Source organism: Cydia fagiglandana, chromosome 5 (genome assembly GCF_963556715.1).
Source record: "Cydia fagiglandana chromosome 5, ilCydFagi1.1, whole genome shotgun sequence".
Classification (NCBI taxonomy): Eukaryota; Metazoa; Arthropoda; class Insecta; order Lepidoptera; family Tortricidae; genus Cydia; species Cydia fagiglandana.
In genome coordinates, this window is record NC_085936.1 from 12,504,397 (window position 1) to 12,520,162 (window position 15,766).

At 37.7% G+C, this 15,766-nt stretch overlaps 1 protein-coding gene across 1 annotated transcript in view; it reads right to left on the minus strand.

Annotated features, from left to right (window-relative positions):
- Positions 1-14,229, minus strand: part of LOC134664734 (uncharacterized) — a 117,343-nt gene extending 103,114 nt beyond the window's left edge. The window contains exons 1-2 of the mRNA XM_063521481.1: positions 14,101-14,229; positions 13,045-13,239 (exon numbers count right to left, since the gene is read on the minus strand). Of these exons, the coding sequence (XP_063377551.1) occupies positions 13,045-13,152 (108 nt within the window). The 5' untranslated portion in view covers positions 13,153-13,239; positions 14,101-14,229. The remainder of the gene's footprint in view (positions 1-13,044; positions 13,240-14,100) is intronic.
- Between the last annotated feature and the right edge of the window lie 1,537 nt (positions 14,230-15,766).

Consider the following 15,766-nt stretch of genomic DNA (forward strand, 5'->3'; position numbering starts at 1 on the left):
AGCCAAGGTGTTCACAAATATCTGAACACGCCTCTATTGTCAGGGCATTAGAGTGCGCGTTCAGATATTGTGAACACCTTGGCCGCTCCGATATATCTGATGGCGACTGTACATCAAACTCAATATTATGAATATTAGAAATAGTTATTATTGTTATTACATATACTTACCTAAGAGAACACTGCATGAGCACAGATATTCAGACAATTCAGGTCAACCTATTATTAGTAACGACCGTTCATAGAACTTTATGTTTCAGATTTGAGCACTTATTCTTAATGATTGTAAAGCTAAATTAGCTCAGGCTTTCCTTACAATATTTTTGACGCGCCGCCACTGCTACTATCATATAATCATATTGTTATGAAAGAACATATTTTCCTAAGTAAACTTCTAAGGAATGTAATTACCTACCCATACGAAAGAACAACAATGGAATTAGGTAATATAATGTGAACCCGAAGATTCACAAGTTAACGCATTGTTTTTCATAATTAAACGCTGTATGGGCAATTAAGTGCCGTGGGTGGATTGTCAAGACATGTGTTGCGCAAGAGCAGAATACACGGTTATGTTTAGGGAAATTGATCTAAGAAGTGTTGTATCCTGTGGTAAATAAATGTGAAACCTGTAAATTCAACAAAACCTTTTAGCATGAAAAGTGTCACTGCATGTATGTTATGTACAAATAATTCCACAAATGTTAGAGACTACACAAACTAAAACTATTCACTCTTTTAACGATTTGATTTAACAAGAAAACACGGTACAATTTCTTTTCATTTAGAATGTAGATTCAGTAAGTAGGTATCTACCAGATATCTACGACTGTAAGTAGATACTTCTTTTCAAAATTGCCAGTTGATTTTATCTTTATGCTGCCATTAGGGAAATCAGACATTTATCCTTTAACCTTTAAAATAAAATCCCAAGAAAATTCAAAGGTCGATCAAAAAGCGGAACGTAAACACTGACGGTCTGTTTGCAATCACGATTCTCGCTTTAGCGAGTTTAATCTAACTCGTTGGGATCACGGCTATCGTCATTAGAGGCAGATTTACCGGCATTCGGAGCTAATCTTGAGGGATAGTGGTGAAAGGGCTCTCGAAAGTTACACTGGCATAACCCCTGCGCCCTGGGCGAGCATTTGAGTCTAATCGCTTCGTAATAGACATGTGAATCTCGAATCACTTGTAATGAATACTTATATTGCGAATTGGAAGTACATTTTTTGGAAAGGCACGATGAAAAGTATGTCACCAGAAACAAATGGATTTCCTCCCTAAAAAAAGTTTTTGAGCTCTGATTGAAATGTAAAGAAACAGGGCAATTTTACGTAACCCAACACCAACGCGAACCCCAGAAGGTGTAGGAACCTTATTAAAATCATACCTATTTGATAATTTGGACAGCTTAGGTAAACTTTACATACAGTATTTCATCGAACCGAAGTTAGACTTCAGGACGTGCCAAAAATAGCCATCTGAAAACTCTCCCTATAATGTAATTAATATAATAAGTTTTATGTTAATTTGTCATTTTCTCATGATGAAATAAAACTATTTAGCTTGAGTTTGAATATATTTAGTTTACATACAAGCAGAGATACGATTACCTAACGGTTTCCCGAAAACCTCACACGGTATAATCAAATTGCAGCGAATTCTATGGAAGCGGGAAATTCTATGGAAGTAAAACGCAAGTCAATACCTTCCCACAATTCTCTCGGGGCCCTTGCATTGAATCTGAATAGGCGATTATTACCGATTTATAATCTAGTAATTACATGAGAACTATGTAGGTGTAACGAGAACAATTTATTTATCTCTGATTTATGTACTTATCGCTTTCGTAAAAATTGCCTACGCCAGATCTTAGAATTACTTAGTTGCCAAGCGGACCCCACGCTCCCCTGAGCCGTGGCTAAGAATGCCGGGATAACAGGAGACTGAACTTATAAATTTAAAATTCAGATTGAGTGAGTCTGGCGAGCCAGCATAATAGAAATTAATTGTAGGTACCTCACATACCTAATCCTAATGGAAATTTCAACTCGATACCTCCACGTGTTCCCGAGGTAAAGAGTCTTGCAAGACAGACAGACGGACGCCGGACGGACGGACAACAAAGTGATCCTATAAGGGTTTCGATTTTTCCTTTTGAGAAAAAGAGTTAAAAAAACCGGGCAAGTGCGAATCGGACTCGCGCACGAAGGGTTCCGTACCATAATGCAAAAAAAAAAAAAAAAGCAAAAAAAAACGGTCACCCATCCAAGTACTGACCCCGCCCGACGTTGCTTAACTTTGGTCAAAAATCACGTTTGTTGTATGGGAGCCCCATTTAAATCTTTATTTTATTCTGTTTTTGCTATTTGTTGTTATAGCGGCAACAGAAATACATCATCTGTGAAAATTTCAACTGTCTAGCTATCACGGTTCGTGAGATACAGCCTGGTGACAGACGGACGGACGGACGGACGGACGGACGGACAGCGAAGTCTTAGTAATAGGGTCCCGTTTTACCCTTTGGGTACGGAACCCTAAAAAATGTCCACTAACCTCTGAATCCACTGCATGATCCATGTTAATTATTTATTCTGGGCTCAGGAATATCTCTCTCGCTGTGGTGTTCATCTCTCGCTGTTGTGTTCATGCATCCGCATCATATTAATAGCGATAATAATAACCGATTATTATCTTGTGTCGATTTGACAGCGATTGGTTTCAGACTGACATGACAATTAGATAATCGACGCCAGCCTTTATGTACCTTTTTCTCGCAAGCGTCAATCATTTGTGCTTTTTCTACCCTTTCTCTATATCGCATTCACTGCCAGGGGGCGTGGCCTAGGAACAAACCTGTATGACGGTGAACGCCTCGGGTGAACGCACATGTGCGTCGGGGGCAGTGAATGTGATATAGTGCGTAACTCTGCCCAAAAACAACAATGGAGAATGCCGAGAGTGCCTTAGGTCACCTGAGGTGGATTGTCCAAAAAAGTTGATATTAAACGAAATAAAAAACATCACTATTGTAAATGATAATTTTGATTGATCCTGATTAATTAAGAGGTCTGAAAAAAAAATCTGGGGACCTTACACAAATAAACTAAGCAAAGCTTGTACTATGGCTGCTAGGCGACGATATACATACTTATACATATAGATAAATACATATTTATATATATAAATAGAAAACACCCATGACTCAGGAACAAATATTTGTGTTCATCACACAAATAAATGCCATTACCGGGATTCGAACCCAGGACCGTCGGCTTCACAGGAAGGCTTGGAAGGATGCTTCCAAGCATCCACTAGGCCAAAACCATGATAAAACTCTTCATCAAACACAGGTAGCTGTCTTATTTTTGGCATAGCTATGTACCTAATCCGAAATCTGATACCGTCTATTGCAGAAAAGCCGCTTTCAAAGTTCCCGGAACAAACATAGTTTGACCTACGTTTAATATATGCAGGAGTACTTATACTGTACTGTAGGACGTTTAGTATTCACCCAAGCTTTCACCTTAATCAAGGAAGATGATCTTGCAGATGCTTTACGAGCTAGTTGTACGAGTAAGTAGGTACCTATTACTAATACGTGTTTAGAACTGAAAAGGCGGAACCACATCGAATCTCAGTGACGCACAAGTCGGTTTTTACTTCAGGTACGTATCAACAGAATGTGCTGCCATTTCATTAGTGGAACTGAGTAACTTTTAGTTTAACCTTTTTATGATCAAATGCCATGTTATTTTGGTCTCGTTATGTCACGTGACTGAATGAAGTATTATCATAATGCTTATGTAGGCCAGTCGGTTTCTATCTTAACGTGTACCTAAGGATGCAGATCGAATTTTTAGTCGTCTTTAATTTGCATTTTTTCGAAAACGATTTTGCTGCCCTATACAGCACAACCGAGGTTTAAACCCACTATAAGTGCCGTTGACTTTACTTCTTCGCTTAAAGGTGACATTCGGATGTCAACTACAGCACAGCTGCATTCTGTAACGACATTATTGTGCGTTAATGCCGCAATTGTACCTGACAATTTTCTTTAAAAAAAGTGAATTCGGTGTCGGCGGGCTACCCTTACCTACTGCAATTCTTCTGTCACTTTATCTAGAAAATTTACAGATACAGCGGCGGCATCAACGTCCCCGCATCCCCGCAGTAATACAGCCACAGTTGACAACCGAACGTCACCTTTAGTAGGCTGGCAAAAAGCTGTATCTCGATAGAACAATCGACATATAATTTAATGCCACGAGGGAAGGCGGAAACAAAATTGCAACGTAGGCAGGTTTTTGCTCAAAACAATGCGAGACACGAAGAGGCAGTGTCTCATCAAGGCATTTAGATTCGAGTGAAAGTCATCAAAATGTTTCCTGTTGTTAACTAATTCAAATATTCATTCTAGTTTTGTATCGATATTAATATTAATTTCTTTAGTCCAATTCTAGTTAATACCTATTATAATGTCGGCTGTTCGCTAGTCGCCTAGAATCCTCAGTCAGTCCGGAGTCACTAATCTTCATCTTCACATTTCATTCCTGACCAGAAATTATCTATTAAACTCCTTGACTATTGGCGCACTAGAAAAGTGTAGGTACTTACTAACTATAACATGGTACACCATTGACCATGTGAAAAGGCACAAAGTGCTACAATATCTACTTGTTTTTGTGTACTTACAGATATTATACGTCTCTAAGTGGTTATAAAATGGGAAGGATTTGGTATTTGAAATTGTATTTTTTTATTAAGCTTACTTACGTGCCTTTGGCTTACACAAGCCAATTAAAATGTTTGAGTTTAAACCTTAATAGGCGCTTAGTCTCATGTGAAGATTGAATAAAAATACGCTGAAATTTATGTAGTTTGACGCGACTAAGCATGAGTGCACCAAGTAGTTCGTTTAGTAAAGATTTACCACTGTCGTACTCAACTGACCAGCCGAGCCGTAGGACAAATGATAGTAAATGACATCACGACCGCACGATTGCCCCAGCTCGTGAGTCTGGACGTCATCCGGAGAAAATGGTATCTATAAATCCTCCCATAGAACTATCCCTTTCAATATGTAAGAAGAACGAAAGAGACCGTTAACGAAGAACGTCGTGAGCACTGGAAGCTCTACAATTGACACAAGCCAGTAAATAGCACGTAGTCTCGATAAAATTATTGTTTGTCTTCAAGCTAACGGTGTTAAAGCACTGCTGGTGGTTGGTTTATTGCAACAGAAGAAATACTAAGTACACTGTTGTGAGCAGCGATTGAGTATTTGTGCCAGTTTAATCTGTTCTGAGTATACTTGTAACGGCTATAAACCACCATATACCTACTCGTAAGTGTAATAATCATTTTACTTAAATCAAAGTCTCTACAGAGTGGCTATTAATTGCTTCCTTATTCATGTCATTTAGTATAATGTCGCATAAGAAACCACGTCGGTGCTGAATAAGACAAAACCAGGTTTTGCGTTCCTCTTATTTCGGAACAACTTCCAGTATCGCTTATTCGGAGATTACATAAAAGACTACTTCCATTTTGGGACTTCGCCGTATGATTTGACAGTTTTGACACACACTTGATTATTACGAAAAAGAACTTTATCGATAACAGGAAAGTAGTCTTGCAAAAGGCTTTTGCATCGTGGTCTAAACTAATTCCACAAATTGTAAGGTGTATTCGTGACCGCATTTAGAGACTCAAATTTTATAAAAAGTTTCCTGAAATTGATCTTGTATTAGAGATAGCTGTAAGTAATGAGTGTAATGACATTTCTTGTGAAAATTTCTTTCTGTAATAACTTAGTGAAAAACGCCTTTTTGGCTGCAACGCTGCTTGGTCGCTGCCAATACTTACAAGACTTTGATTTTAAAGTTTTAAAGAAAACCTTTTTTTGTCGAATTATTTGGTCCTTCATACTTTACAACCTAAGCGCTCGTCATCTTACCTTCTACATTCGTACAACCATAGAGTAGTACAGTTGCCATCAGATATATCGGAGCGGCCAAGGTGCTCACAAATATCTGAACACGCCTCTATTGTCAGGGAGTTAGAGCGCGTGCTCAGATATTGTGAAAACCTTAGCCGCTCCGATATATCTGATGGCGACTGTACCTCAGAGCCTTTCAGTACACAATGAACGATGTTACCGATGCGAAACTTTCCCTCCCATAATGGATCAATTTACCTTTGTATCCATGTAGGCTATGTAGGTTTGTTTAAAATAAGATCTATACGTATTTTACTTTCACACGGAATGTAACAAGAGACATCGGTCAATACGCGAATGATTTGATTGCGGTCGATATGCATCGGTGCATTGGAGTTCAGGTTACACATTAAAAAAAAAGTTAAGAGAAATTAAGAATCACCTGACACAGTTTTTGAAAGTCCTTCGTAATAAGCATTTCATTTACATAACCAAATTAATGAAATAGAATTTCACTATTTTAATCAGATCTCGCGTGTTATCTGCGTTTAGAGGCAATGTATTAGGTATACTGATATTACTGATGTAGTGCATATATAATCATTTACCATCGTATTTTCACTGAAACGCACGAATATGTTATGCTATTTCAGTCAGTCTCAGTACAAAAAGAACTCAGGTTAATTGGAGTAGCATGATAAATACCTACGAACGTATCCGACAAAATACGATGGCAATGGATTAGGCACTCCATCTGTACTCTGGCAACCCACAGGCGTGAAATTCAAAATTAGTACGGGAGATCGATCTTTCGCACCAACATTTTCCAAACTTGCCGCCTTTTCCTACTGGCAAAGCTGACTTGCCAGAGTATACGAGTATCTACCTATATAGTTTCATCCAATTCTTAATGTAAAGTGAGATTGGTTATCTTAAAAACTTAATTAAATATTTGGATGTCACCACAGTCTTGATATTGATACTTAGGTACCTTACGCGGCTTACGCCTTATAGCCTTACTTGAGCTCTTCAGATATCAACAAGCCGCCAATATCTTAAATGTGAAATCTTCAAGTATATGTATGTACCTATACCTATACCCATATATGTATATAACTATAGTAATTCAACGCGCATACAGTATATATGCCAATACTTATACTTATGACCATTGCAGACTATTTAGGTGTAGTCGCAGCAAGCTGTGTAAGCGTCAATCGCGATTATTACGATTCCCAGACACGAACCACATCACACATAAAGGAAGGACCTAGTGGAAATAATGTCTCATTCGAAAGGTGATACGCGCGAAGAACCACATAAAAACTCGCGTTTATTGCGCCATAGAGTTTCTTGTGCATTCCATTTGCATTAATGTGTAACATAATGAATAATTAAGCTAGAAACATTGTAAAGTAGAAATTCACTTAACGATGAATTAACTAATATATCTTAGCTTCGTACCTACCTATTGTAAGAAGTATCTCAGCTTTAAGTATTTCCTAAGTAAATATTCAGACTTATGTAACATAGCTAAACGGGAAAAAAGAAAACTTTATTTAAATACCAATTTGTAGGACAGGTAGACTGGATCAATAATGCGTTAGAGCTATTTTTAAGCATTCTTACTCAATGAAAAAATTACCTACTTACAGCTCTTTTCACAAATTAGCCACTACGTTTACACGGAGCATCGAATCGGAAAGTCTGAGTCCATGACACGATGGTGAAAACGTAATTACGATGTTATACCATCACTTGTCACGGATAATTATTTGTAATGGTCACCCGACCCTGAATGGGGATAAACTTTACGTGTCTTCGAAAGTTTTGTTACATTACTTTCATTTCGAGTCAGGGAGTCAGCGCCCTTTTATCTCTTGTAGCGTTTACGGTTAGGGCCCATGACATGTCGTAGTCGCGTAGTGAATACTTTTCTCAAGGCGTCGCAAGCTTGGCATAAGCCTGCCGATTGGGGTGCGGGTAGCGAAGCCAGATCTATATGTCGGGACTTCAGAGTTCGTGTAGCGACCAATATAAAGATTTACCGACTGACTGACTCTACCTCTTGGTTCCAGCAAGTTCCTATATACAATTGATAATCTTAATGTAAATCATAAATTGTCTGCAATAGGCGAAAAGGCCTATGATGAGAAGTGAGAAAAACGGTGCTACCATTCTATTCACACAATTTTCAGACCGTCTAAGCAAGCAAAGCTGAACCAGCATTAGTGGGGCCTTCAATCACGCATATTTCTTCCGCACAAGAGAGCGTTTAGATTGCTGGAGGCGAGTTAAAAGTCGGGACCACAATGTTTTATGGATAGATAGCATGGTCAGTGCCCCCCATTGTCCGACCACTGTGTTATACTAAAGCAGTTAATTGAAGCCCAGGCACGAGGGATATCGCATTGAGCCATCTGATGCAGGCCGTACTTCCATTGTTTACGTGTTAAAAGTTCTCGGGCGCCAGTGTAACATGACTTAGAGATCCGTAACAAGTACTCAGAGAGCGCTCTACTGGTTCATCTAAATGTGATTCGTCCGAACTCGGCAAGTCACAGGAATGACTGCTCAGAGCCTCCATTCATCCCGAGTCACGCCTCGCGGCTTTGGAAATAGATGAATGCCTGTTTTTGTAATTACCTCCGAGCACGGAGATATGATCGGATTTGAAATGCTTCGATGAAGCGTCATGTTTATGATAAAATGGAAGCTCTGTTCTGTTGTTATTACTTTAAGATCTTTGTCTGCATGCAATCTTCGCTGAGTTATAATTCTGTCTGTATTGTCTATCATTAAACCCTGCTAATATTGTGGTTAATTTGCATTGTTTTAGCTTAACTTGATGGATCTTTATGGCAGAATATTGTAGCTGAACGAATGATCCAATTACGTATATTTATGTATTACTCGTAATAAAAACCCTGTAGATCATGAGTAAAATGACTGTTTACTTAGGCCGTTCAAGGAGCTAGACTAAATCAGTTCACATCAGTTTATTTAATTTAGAAAACGCATAATTTTCGAAAGAGTTAGGCATGATATTGAGATAGAAATCACGTAATATCTGGCGAAACGTTACGCCGATTGTCCGGCGAGGTTATCGAACTGGAATATATTAATGTTAATGCCCAACACCCGGAATACGGATACTGCTTCTGTCTGGACTTTTAAACGAGAGTTCAAAAGTTGAACAATAATAATAAAAAATAAGTTCAAAAACTAAAACCCGACTACTGCAAATCGCGCTCTAAAAAGTATGAATAGTGGTAATCCCATTATAGGAGCTGTAAAACTGCATACCTCCTATGATGGGACAATTTACATAATGATGCTTGCCATGCCATAATTTCATGTTTAAACAATACAGAAGTAAAATGTAGTTACGAAATATGTCAACCAGGAGGTATGCTCGGACTTCGGATAAATTAATATCGTTTTTCCAAACTTTCATTTAACTTGCCCTGTTACTCGTAGTTATATAGTGTGGGTCAAATCTTGGTAGCTGAATTTGAGCCACTTTCCGATTTCCAATTGAGTTGAAATTTTGTATTCGTAATTAAGTATGCAAATCGGATGATAATGCAATATTATGATAACATGGACCTGCCGGCCTAGCCAAGGTTACAATCGCTATCGCTTCGACAACGAAACGCTTTGTGTCTCTCTATCACTCTTCCATATTAGTGCGACAGTGACAGTTGCGTTTCGATCGCTACGGAGCGTAAGCGATCGGCATCTTGGCTACGCGGCCAGATCTTATGACCTATTTCAATATTTTATACTGATAGAGCAATGCCCAGCAAACATTTTAAGTATTTTTTCCTAGGCTCGAAGAAGATTTTACCAATTTAAGTGAAAATTACGTCCTAAGTCACCAATTATTTTACGTATTGTACACTTTTACTTCCAAGTCAAAATATAGGGATAATAAAACGTAAATTTCACTTCATAAATACACCATGAAGTCAGGGCTTAGGGGTTGAAAATAAGGCAAAATATTAGGTAAAATTAACCTTAAACCCTGACCAATAGGTCAAATCTACTAATAAGGTATTTTAGGTGTATTTGCGACGTAATTATTACTTATACGGGGACTATGAAGTCACGGACTTAATGGTTGAAAATAAGTCGTATTACTAGGTAAAATTAACTTCGTACCCTGACCAATAGGTCAAATATACTAATAAGGCCTTTTAGGTGTATATGCGACGTAATTATTTCTTATACGGAGACCATGAAGTCAGGGACTTAATGGTTGAAAATCTGTCGAAATATTAGGTAATATTAACTTCGAACCCTGACCAATAGGTCAAATGTACTAATAAGGCATTTTAGGTGTATATGCGACGTAATTATTTCTTATACGGGGACCATGAAGTCAGGGACTTAATGGTGGAAAATAAGGCGAAATATAAGGTAAAATTAACTGCAAAGGCTGACCAATAGGTCAAATGTACTAATAAGACATTTTAGGTGTATTTGCGACGTAATTATTTCTTATACGGAGACCTTTAGGTCGTCGATTTTATGTCGATTTAGCTACTAATTTTAGGTAAATGTTACTTAAAATAGATACCAAATTGCGACCATATAGTTAAAATCACTTGTAAAGTACTATCAATACCATAAGGTTGTGCCGCCATTTTCTTTCATTATAACGAGATGCTAAATATGAAATTGCATAATTTAAGTTGTTATATCTTGAATGGTGCCATCGCACGGTACTTCATTGTGCTAATATTCAAAATAAAACAATATTTTTGATCAAATCAATACACTCACACACACAAATATTCAATTACAACACTCAATTACAAGCAAATATATGCATTTTGATTTTATAAAATGTTGAAAACTTAAATATTTCAAAAGCCCATCGATAGTTTTGTATGTAAACCTAACATACTGCACGAAAAAAATTTCTGTGCACTAGATTTCATCGTTCTTCATCAGCGTAATCGGCCTAAATTATTTTACATGACTTAGTGGCCGCCATTATCATTGCACAACTTAAAGTTGTTTTCTTGTTAGACATTTTGTTTCTTTGAGTGAAAAGAATATATAAGCGTAATGTTTGTGTCTCTTTTTCTCTTCATCGCGTCTCATCTAAATATTGCCTCGCAGAGTAATTATATGGATAAAAATATGTCGCCATCACGTCTAAAGGTGGTAAAGAATACCAAATTAGTACATTTTCACTACGCGGCACGTCGTGGCGACGTCGAATCCACGTCGGAAACATGACCTAGTGTTGACCTAATGGTTGTAATCACTAATTTACCGTCAATAAATACGTCGCCGGCACGTGCGTTTTTTCCCCATTTATGTCGACTCGACGTGCCCACGACGTCGATTCGACGTGCCTCATTTTGGTCTCCTAAATTGTGCGACCTAAAATAGGTGCCTTTTTCGGAATATCGACCAAAAATGTTTGCTGGGTGTCCATTGACTGGAGAAAAAAAGCATAGTTTTAATTTGTTAAGTATGTGGAAACTCATTGCAGTATCTTTGATACAACACGCCTGAAACATGAAAGACGTAGGTATAGGACATTCATCTTTTAACACTCTAAGCGGTAGACCATTTACATGTATTAGGGAAATATCACAAATACTCCAAATTTCCTCTTAAATGTCCCATGACTGGTGCTGTTACTATATAAAGCAATGCTGCCAAAAACATCTAACCTTATCAAGCTATTTTATTGGTACCTATTCGTAATTTGAGCAAACATTTCATATTAAGAAATAAAAACCTTTAAAATAGGAATAAATCTTCAAAAAATTTTAAAGCATCTAAATCCCATAATAATTAAGGAGTTCGAGTTCCCTAAATTCCTCAAGCCATCATCATTATCAGATCTTTTAATGTTCCTTAAAAACCTTACTTACTCGCTAATCGCTTAACGAACTTAAACTTGTAAATCTTGAAATACACGTCGTTGAACTCATCAATAGAACTGGATTTTGGCAAAAAATTGACCAATCTGGAGCTATGTAGGTTCAGAAATGACGGAGTTCTGAAGTAACAAACGTAGTCGTACAAAAATACGGTCAAATTGATAATGTATGAAACTCTCTGTTAACTAAATTTGTTTTTATAGTATTAAAAGGATTCATGCTTTAATTTAATGCATCGACAGTAGTGATGTCTTCAAGCATAATCGTAGGCGTCAGGCGTCTGATGAGCAAGCCAGAGCAGGTTTAGTAAGCTATCCAGTTTTTTCCAAGCGATGTAGAATGAATCATTCAAATACCGTAAAAAAGGCAACGCAACGGAAATCAGGTTTTATTATTCATTGATATAGTTACTTTATGTAAAGGTATAATAAATCAGACGAAACATTCGAACTACCCAGGTTCGACTACACATAATTAAGAAAGTAGGTATAGGACGTTAATATTATGGATGGTAGCTCTGATGAAGTTGTATCGCAGGGTCCTGTAACGAAATTTTTCCAAGCACCACCAATAGACATAAGAGGAGAAAAATTAGGTACTTAACTAAGGCATTGCAACCCCGATACAAATATGATGTGGTCTCGGCTTCCATTTTAAATGCTCTTTTAGTACCCCAGAAGTGAAGATAAATAGTTAAGTAAAAAGATACTTCCATCCCCTTGCCGAGTAGGTAATAACCAGTAGTAACCACTGATGCTACAGCCTAGGTGTTCAACATACTAACCAGAGGATATTACCCAGCTTTCATTCATTAGGACACAATGTCTCTGAATCTTATGCTTGAAACTTTAAATCTTAGATAACTTTAGGTACCCTCAAATTAAAAAAGATTGTAGCACTTCGCAGCTTAGTAATAGATAGATATGTAAGCCTTATAAACATGTAGTTCCGTATGTTTCCACTTCCCTGGTAGCCAAAAGCTTACGCACAACACCGGATTTTTTTCCAAGAGCCTAGATTGTGTCCCACTGCTGGGCAAAGGCCTTCCCTTTCTTCCGCCACTCATCACATCCGTGTATCCCGCCAGTCGCTACAAAATGACTTTAGAACTTTAGAGCGTCTCAAAATCTCCGTTTCGGACTGCCTCTGCCAACAATACCAACCACCACATACCAGAATAAATTGAGAAGCATACCTTCCAAGCTTGCCGGTACCCGCTGATGCTGCTTGCGAGACTCTCGGCGTCATAGTGCCGCGAGAACGAGAAAGGGCCCGGATGACTCCGGGACACGCATTGCCCCATATGCCCACTTGCCCTCACAAGCACCGACACCGAACTAGTCACATCACTTCACTGTTTGTATGTTTGGGACACTGGTTTAAAATGAACCTGTCACAAACAACATTTTTTTACAATGACCAAAATATTTTTGGCATGAAAATAACTACATGAATTAAAACGGATTTATTTTATCTCACATTCATTATTTAAAAGAGAGTATTTAATCTATTATCCGTCTGGGTATGCAGCAAACCAACTGCATAAATAAATCGGTAGGACTTTACATATATGAAAAAATGTAAATAGTAACAGTCATTCAAGACTGATGAGGTCATTTTGTGACAATGAAACAGTTGGTATTTAGATCATATTGATATGGACCTATATTGAATCTAATTTACAAGGCCATTGAAAAGCTTTGGCGCGCTTTTATTTAACGACTTCAAGTGATGATTATGCGTTTGATTAATGACATAATAATGTAGATACTGGTTCCGAAGACTATCTTCAAGCGCACGCAAGTTTGTTTGACAACAAAAGCGTTCTCCCGGGAAGATAAATATAGGTACCGGAAATCTATTTTCTACTAAAAACAATAATTTATTTCTGCTGAATAAAATAGAGAAAAATGGAAAAGCTTCCTCAAAAAAGAAATTAAAAAGCAGTCTTGTTATTGTGTAAATAAATACCTATTAAAGTCATTCAGTAATAACAATTGAATTGATTTGAATTATAATAATAAATAATAAATAATAATAAAATCATTTTATTTCGGATATAAATCCATAGTTGTTAGTTACAAACATTTAAAAATTAACTTATAAAATAGTGTTAGTAGAATTACAATGTAATCTTAACCTAAGTACTTAACTACTTATTCACTACAGTGTGGAGTTTTGACCACTGCTGCAGCAGGGGGGAGTCCCACCTATCCAACAACGCTATCATATCCACTATAATTATATCCACATGTAATGAATATCGCACTCGTCCTTTAGAGATCACATGGAACAATGAGCTTCGACCGTGTCGATACGCAGAGGCGCCTTGAGCGCGCTGCGCCCGGCGTGCGACTGCCTGCGCCGGCGCACAGCCTGGCGTAGCCTCCAACAACCAACATACTGACCAACCAACACCTCTCACCATCTCTCACTAACGTCAGTACCCTGACAAAGACAGCATTGCGGATCCGGCTCGAAGGACCATAACTGTATGTTTACGCACCATGCGCATCCTAATAAGATACGTAATGCGCCCGAAAGTGAATCGTTATTAAAAATATTAAGTCTCACTGTCACGTGCTATTAATATATTATGACTATCGTAGATATGATTTCCTATTCCCGCGGTAATATTGAAAGACTGTTGACGTAGACCTATGATGACGTCAGCGCGTACAAACTTATCTAAGTATATCCACGGGATTTCCGGCATTGTCATTTTAGGAAAATTAAGAACGGAAGACGATTGGGCAACACGTGTGAGGGCACGTGCGTGAGGGCTGAGGGGGAGGTGTCACTGATGGACTTTAAGGTAAACATAGTCAACTGGGCACTTACATTTCCATCTACCCTCGAGACTACAAAGTACAACTCTCGCACTCAACTCTGGACGGTCGGATATAAAATCGGCGTGAAGTTAGCAGCCTAAAGTTATCTGCCTATGATAACCCGACCAAATAAAGAAGTCTCGTTTTATAAATTAAACAAAACAGTAAAATATACGGTTTCAAGGTCAGGGACAAACTTAAAAAGCAAATAATGATTTTTCTGATGTCCTGGCTAAATGTGTGAAATAAAATAGGAAAAATATTGCAACAATTACATAGGCAGCTAACTTCACAAAATGCAGCCTTACAAATACGATCAATTTTCTACATGAAGCTGTCTAGATTACACTTTGTGTTTGGTACCATTAGAACCGCCTTGTAACCAGTTATAAACGAGGTAAGTTTCATAAACTTTCAAAGAAAACTACTAGCCCAAACTGACTGAAAATACATATCTGCCTAAGTAAAAATGACAATTTTCTGAAATTTCCACATGAAGGTGTCTAGATTACACTTTGTGTTTAGTACCATTAGAACCGCCTTGTTACCAGTTATAAACGAGGTAAGTTTCATAAACTTTCAAAGAAAACTACTAGCCCAAACTGACTGAAAATACATATCTGCCTAAGTAAAAATGTCAATTTTCTGGAATTTCGACATGAAGGTGTCTAGATTACACTTTGTGTTTAGTACAATTAGAACCGCCTTCTTACCAGTTATAAACGAAGTAAGTTTCATAAACTTTCAAAGAAAACTACTAGCCCAAACTGACTGAAAATACATATCTGCCTAAGTAAAGATGATAATTTTCTGTAATTTCCACATGAAGGTGTCTAGATTACACTTTGTGTTTAGTACAATTAGAACCGCCTTCTTACCAGTTATAAACGAAGTAAGTTTCATAAACTTTCAAAGAAAACTACTAGCCCAAACTGACTGAAAATACATATCTGCCTAAGTAAAGATGATAATTTTCTGGAATTTCCACATGAAGGTGTCTAGATTACACTTTGTGTTTAGTACAATTAAAACCGCCTTCTTACCAGTTATAAACGAGGTAAGTTTCATAAACTTTCAAAGAAGACT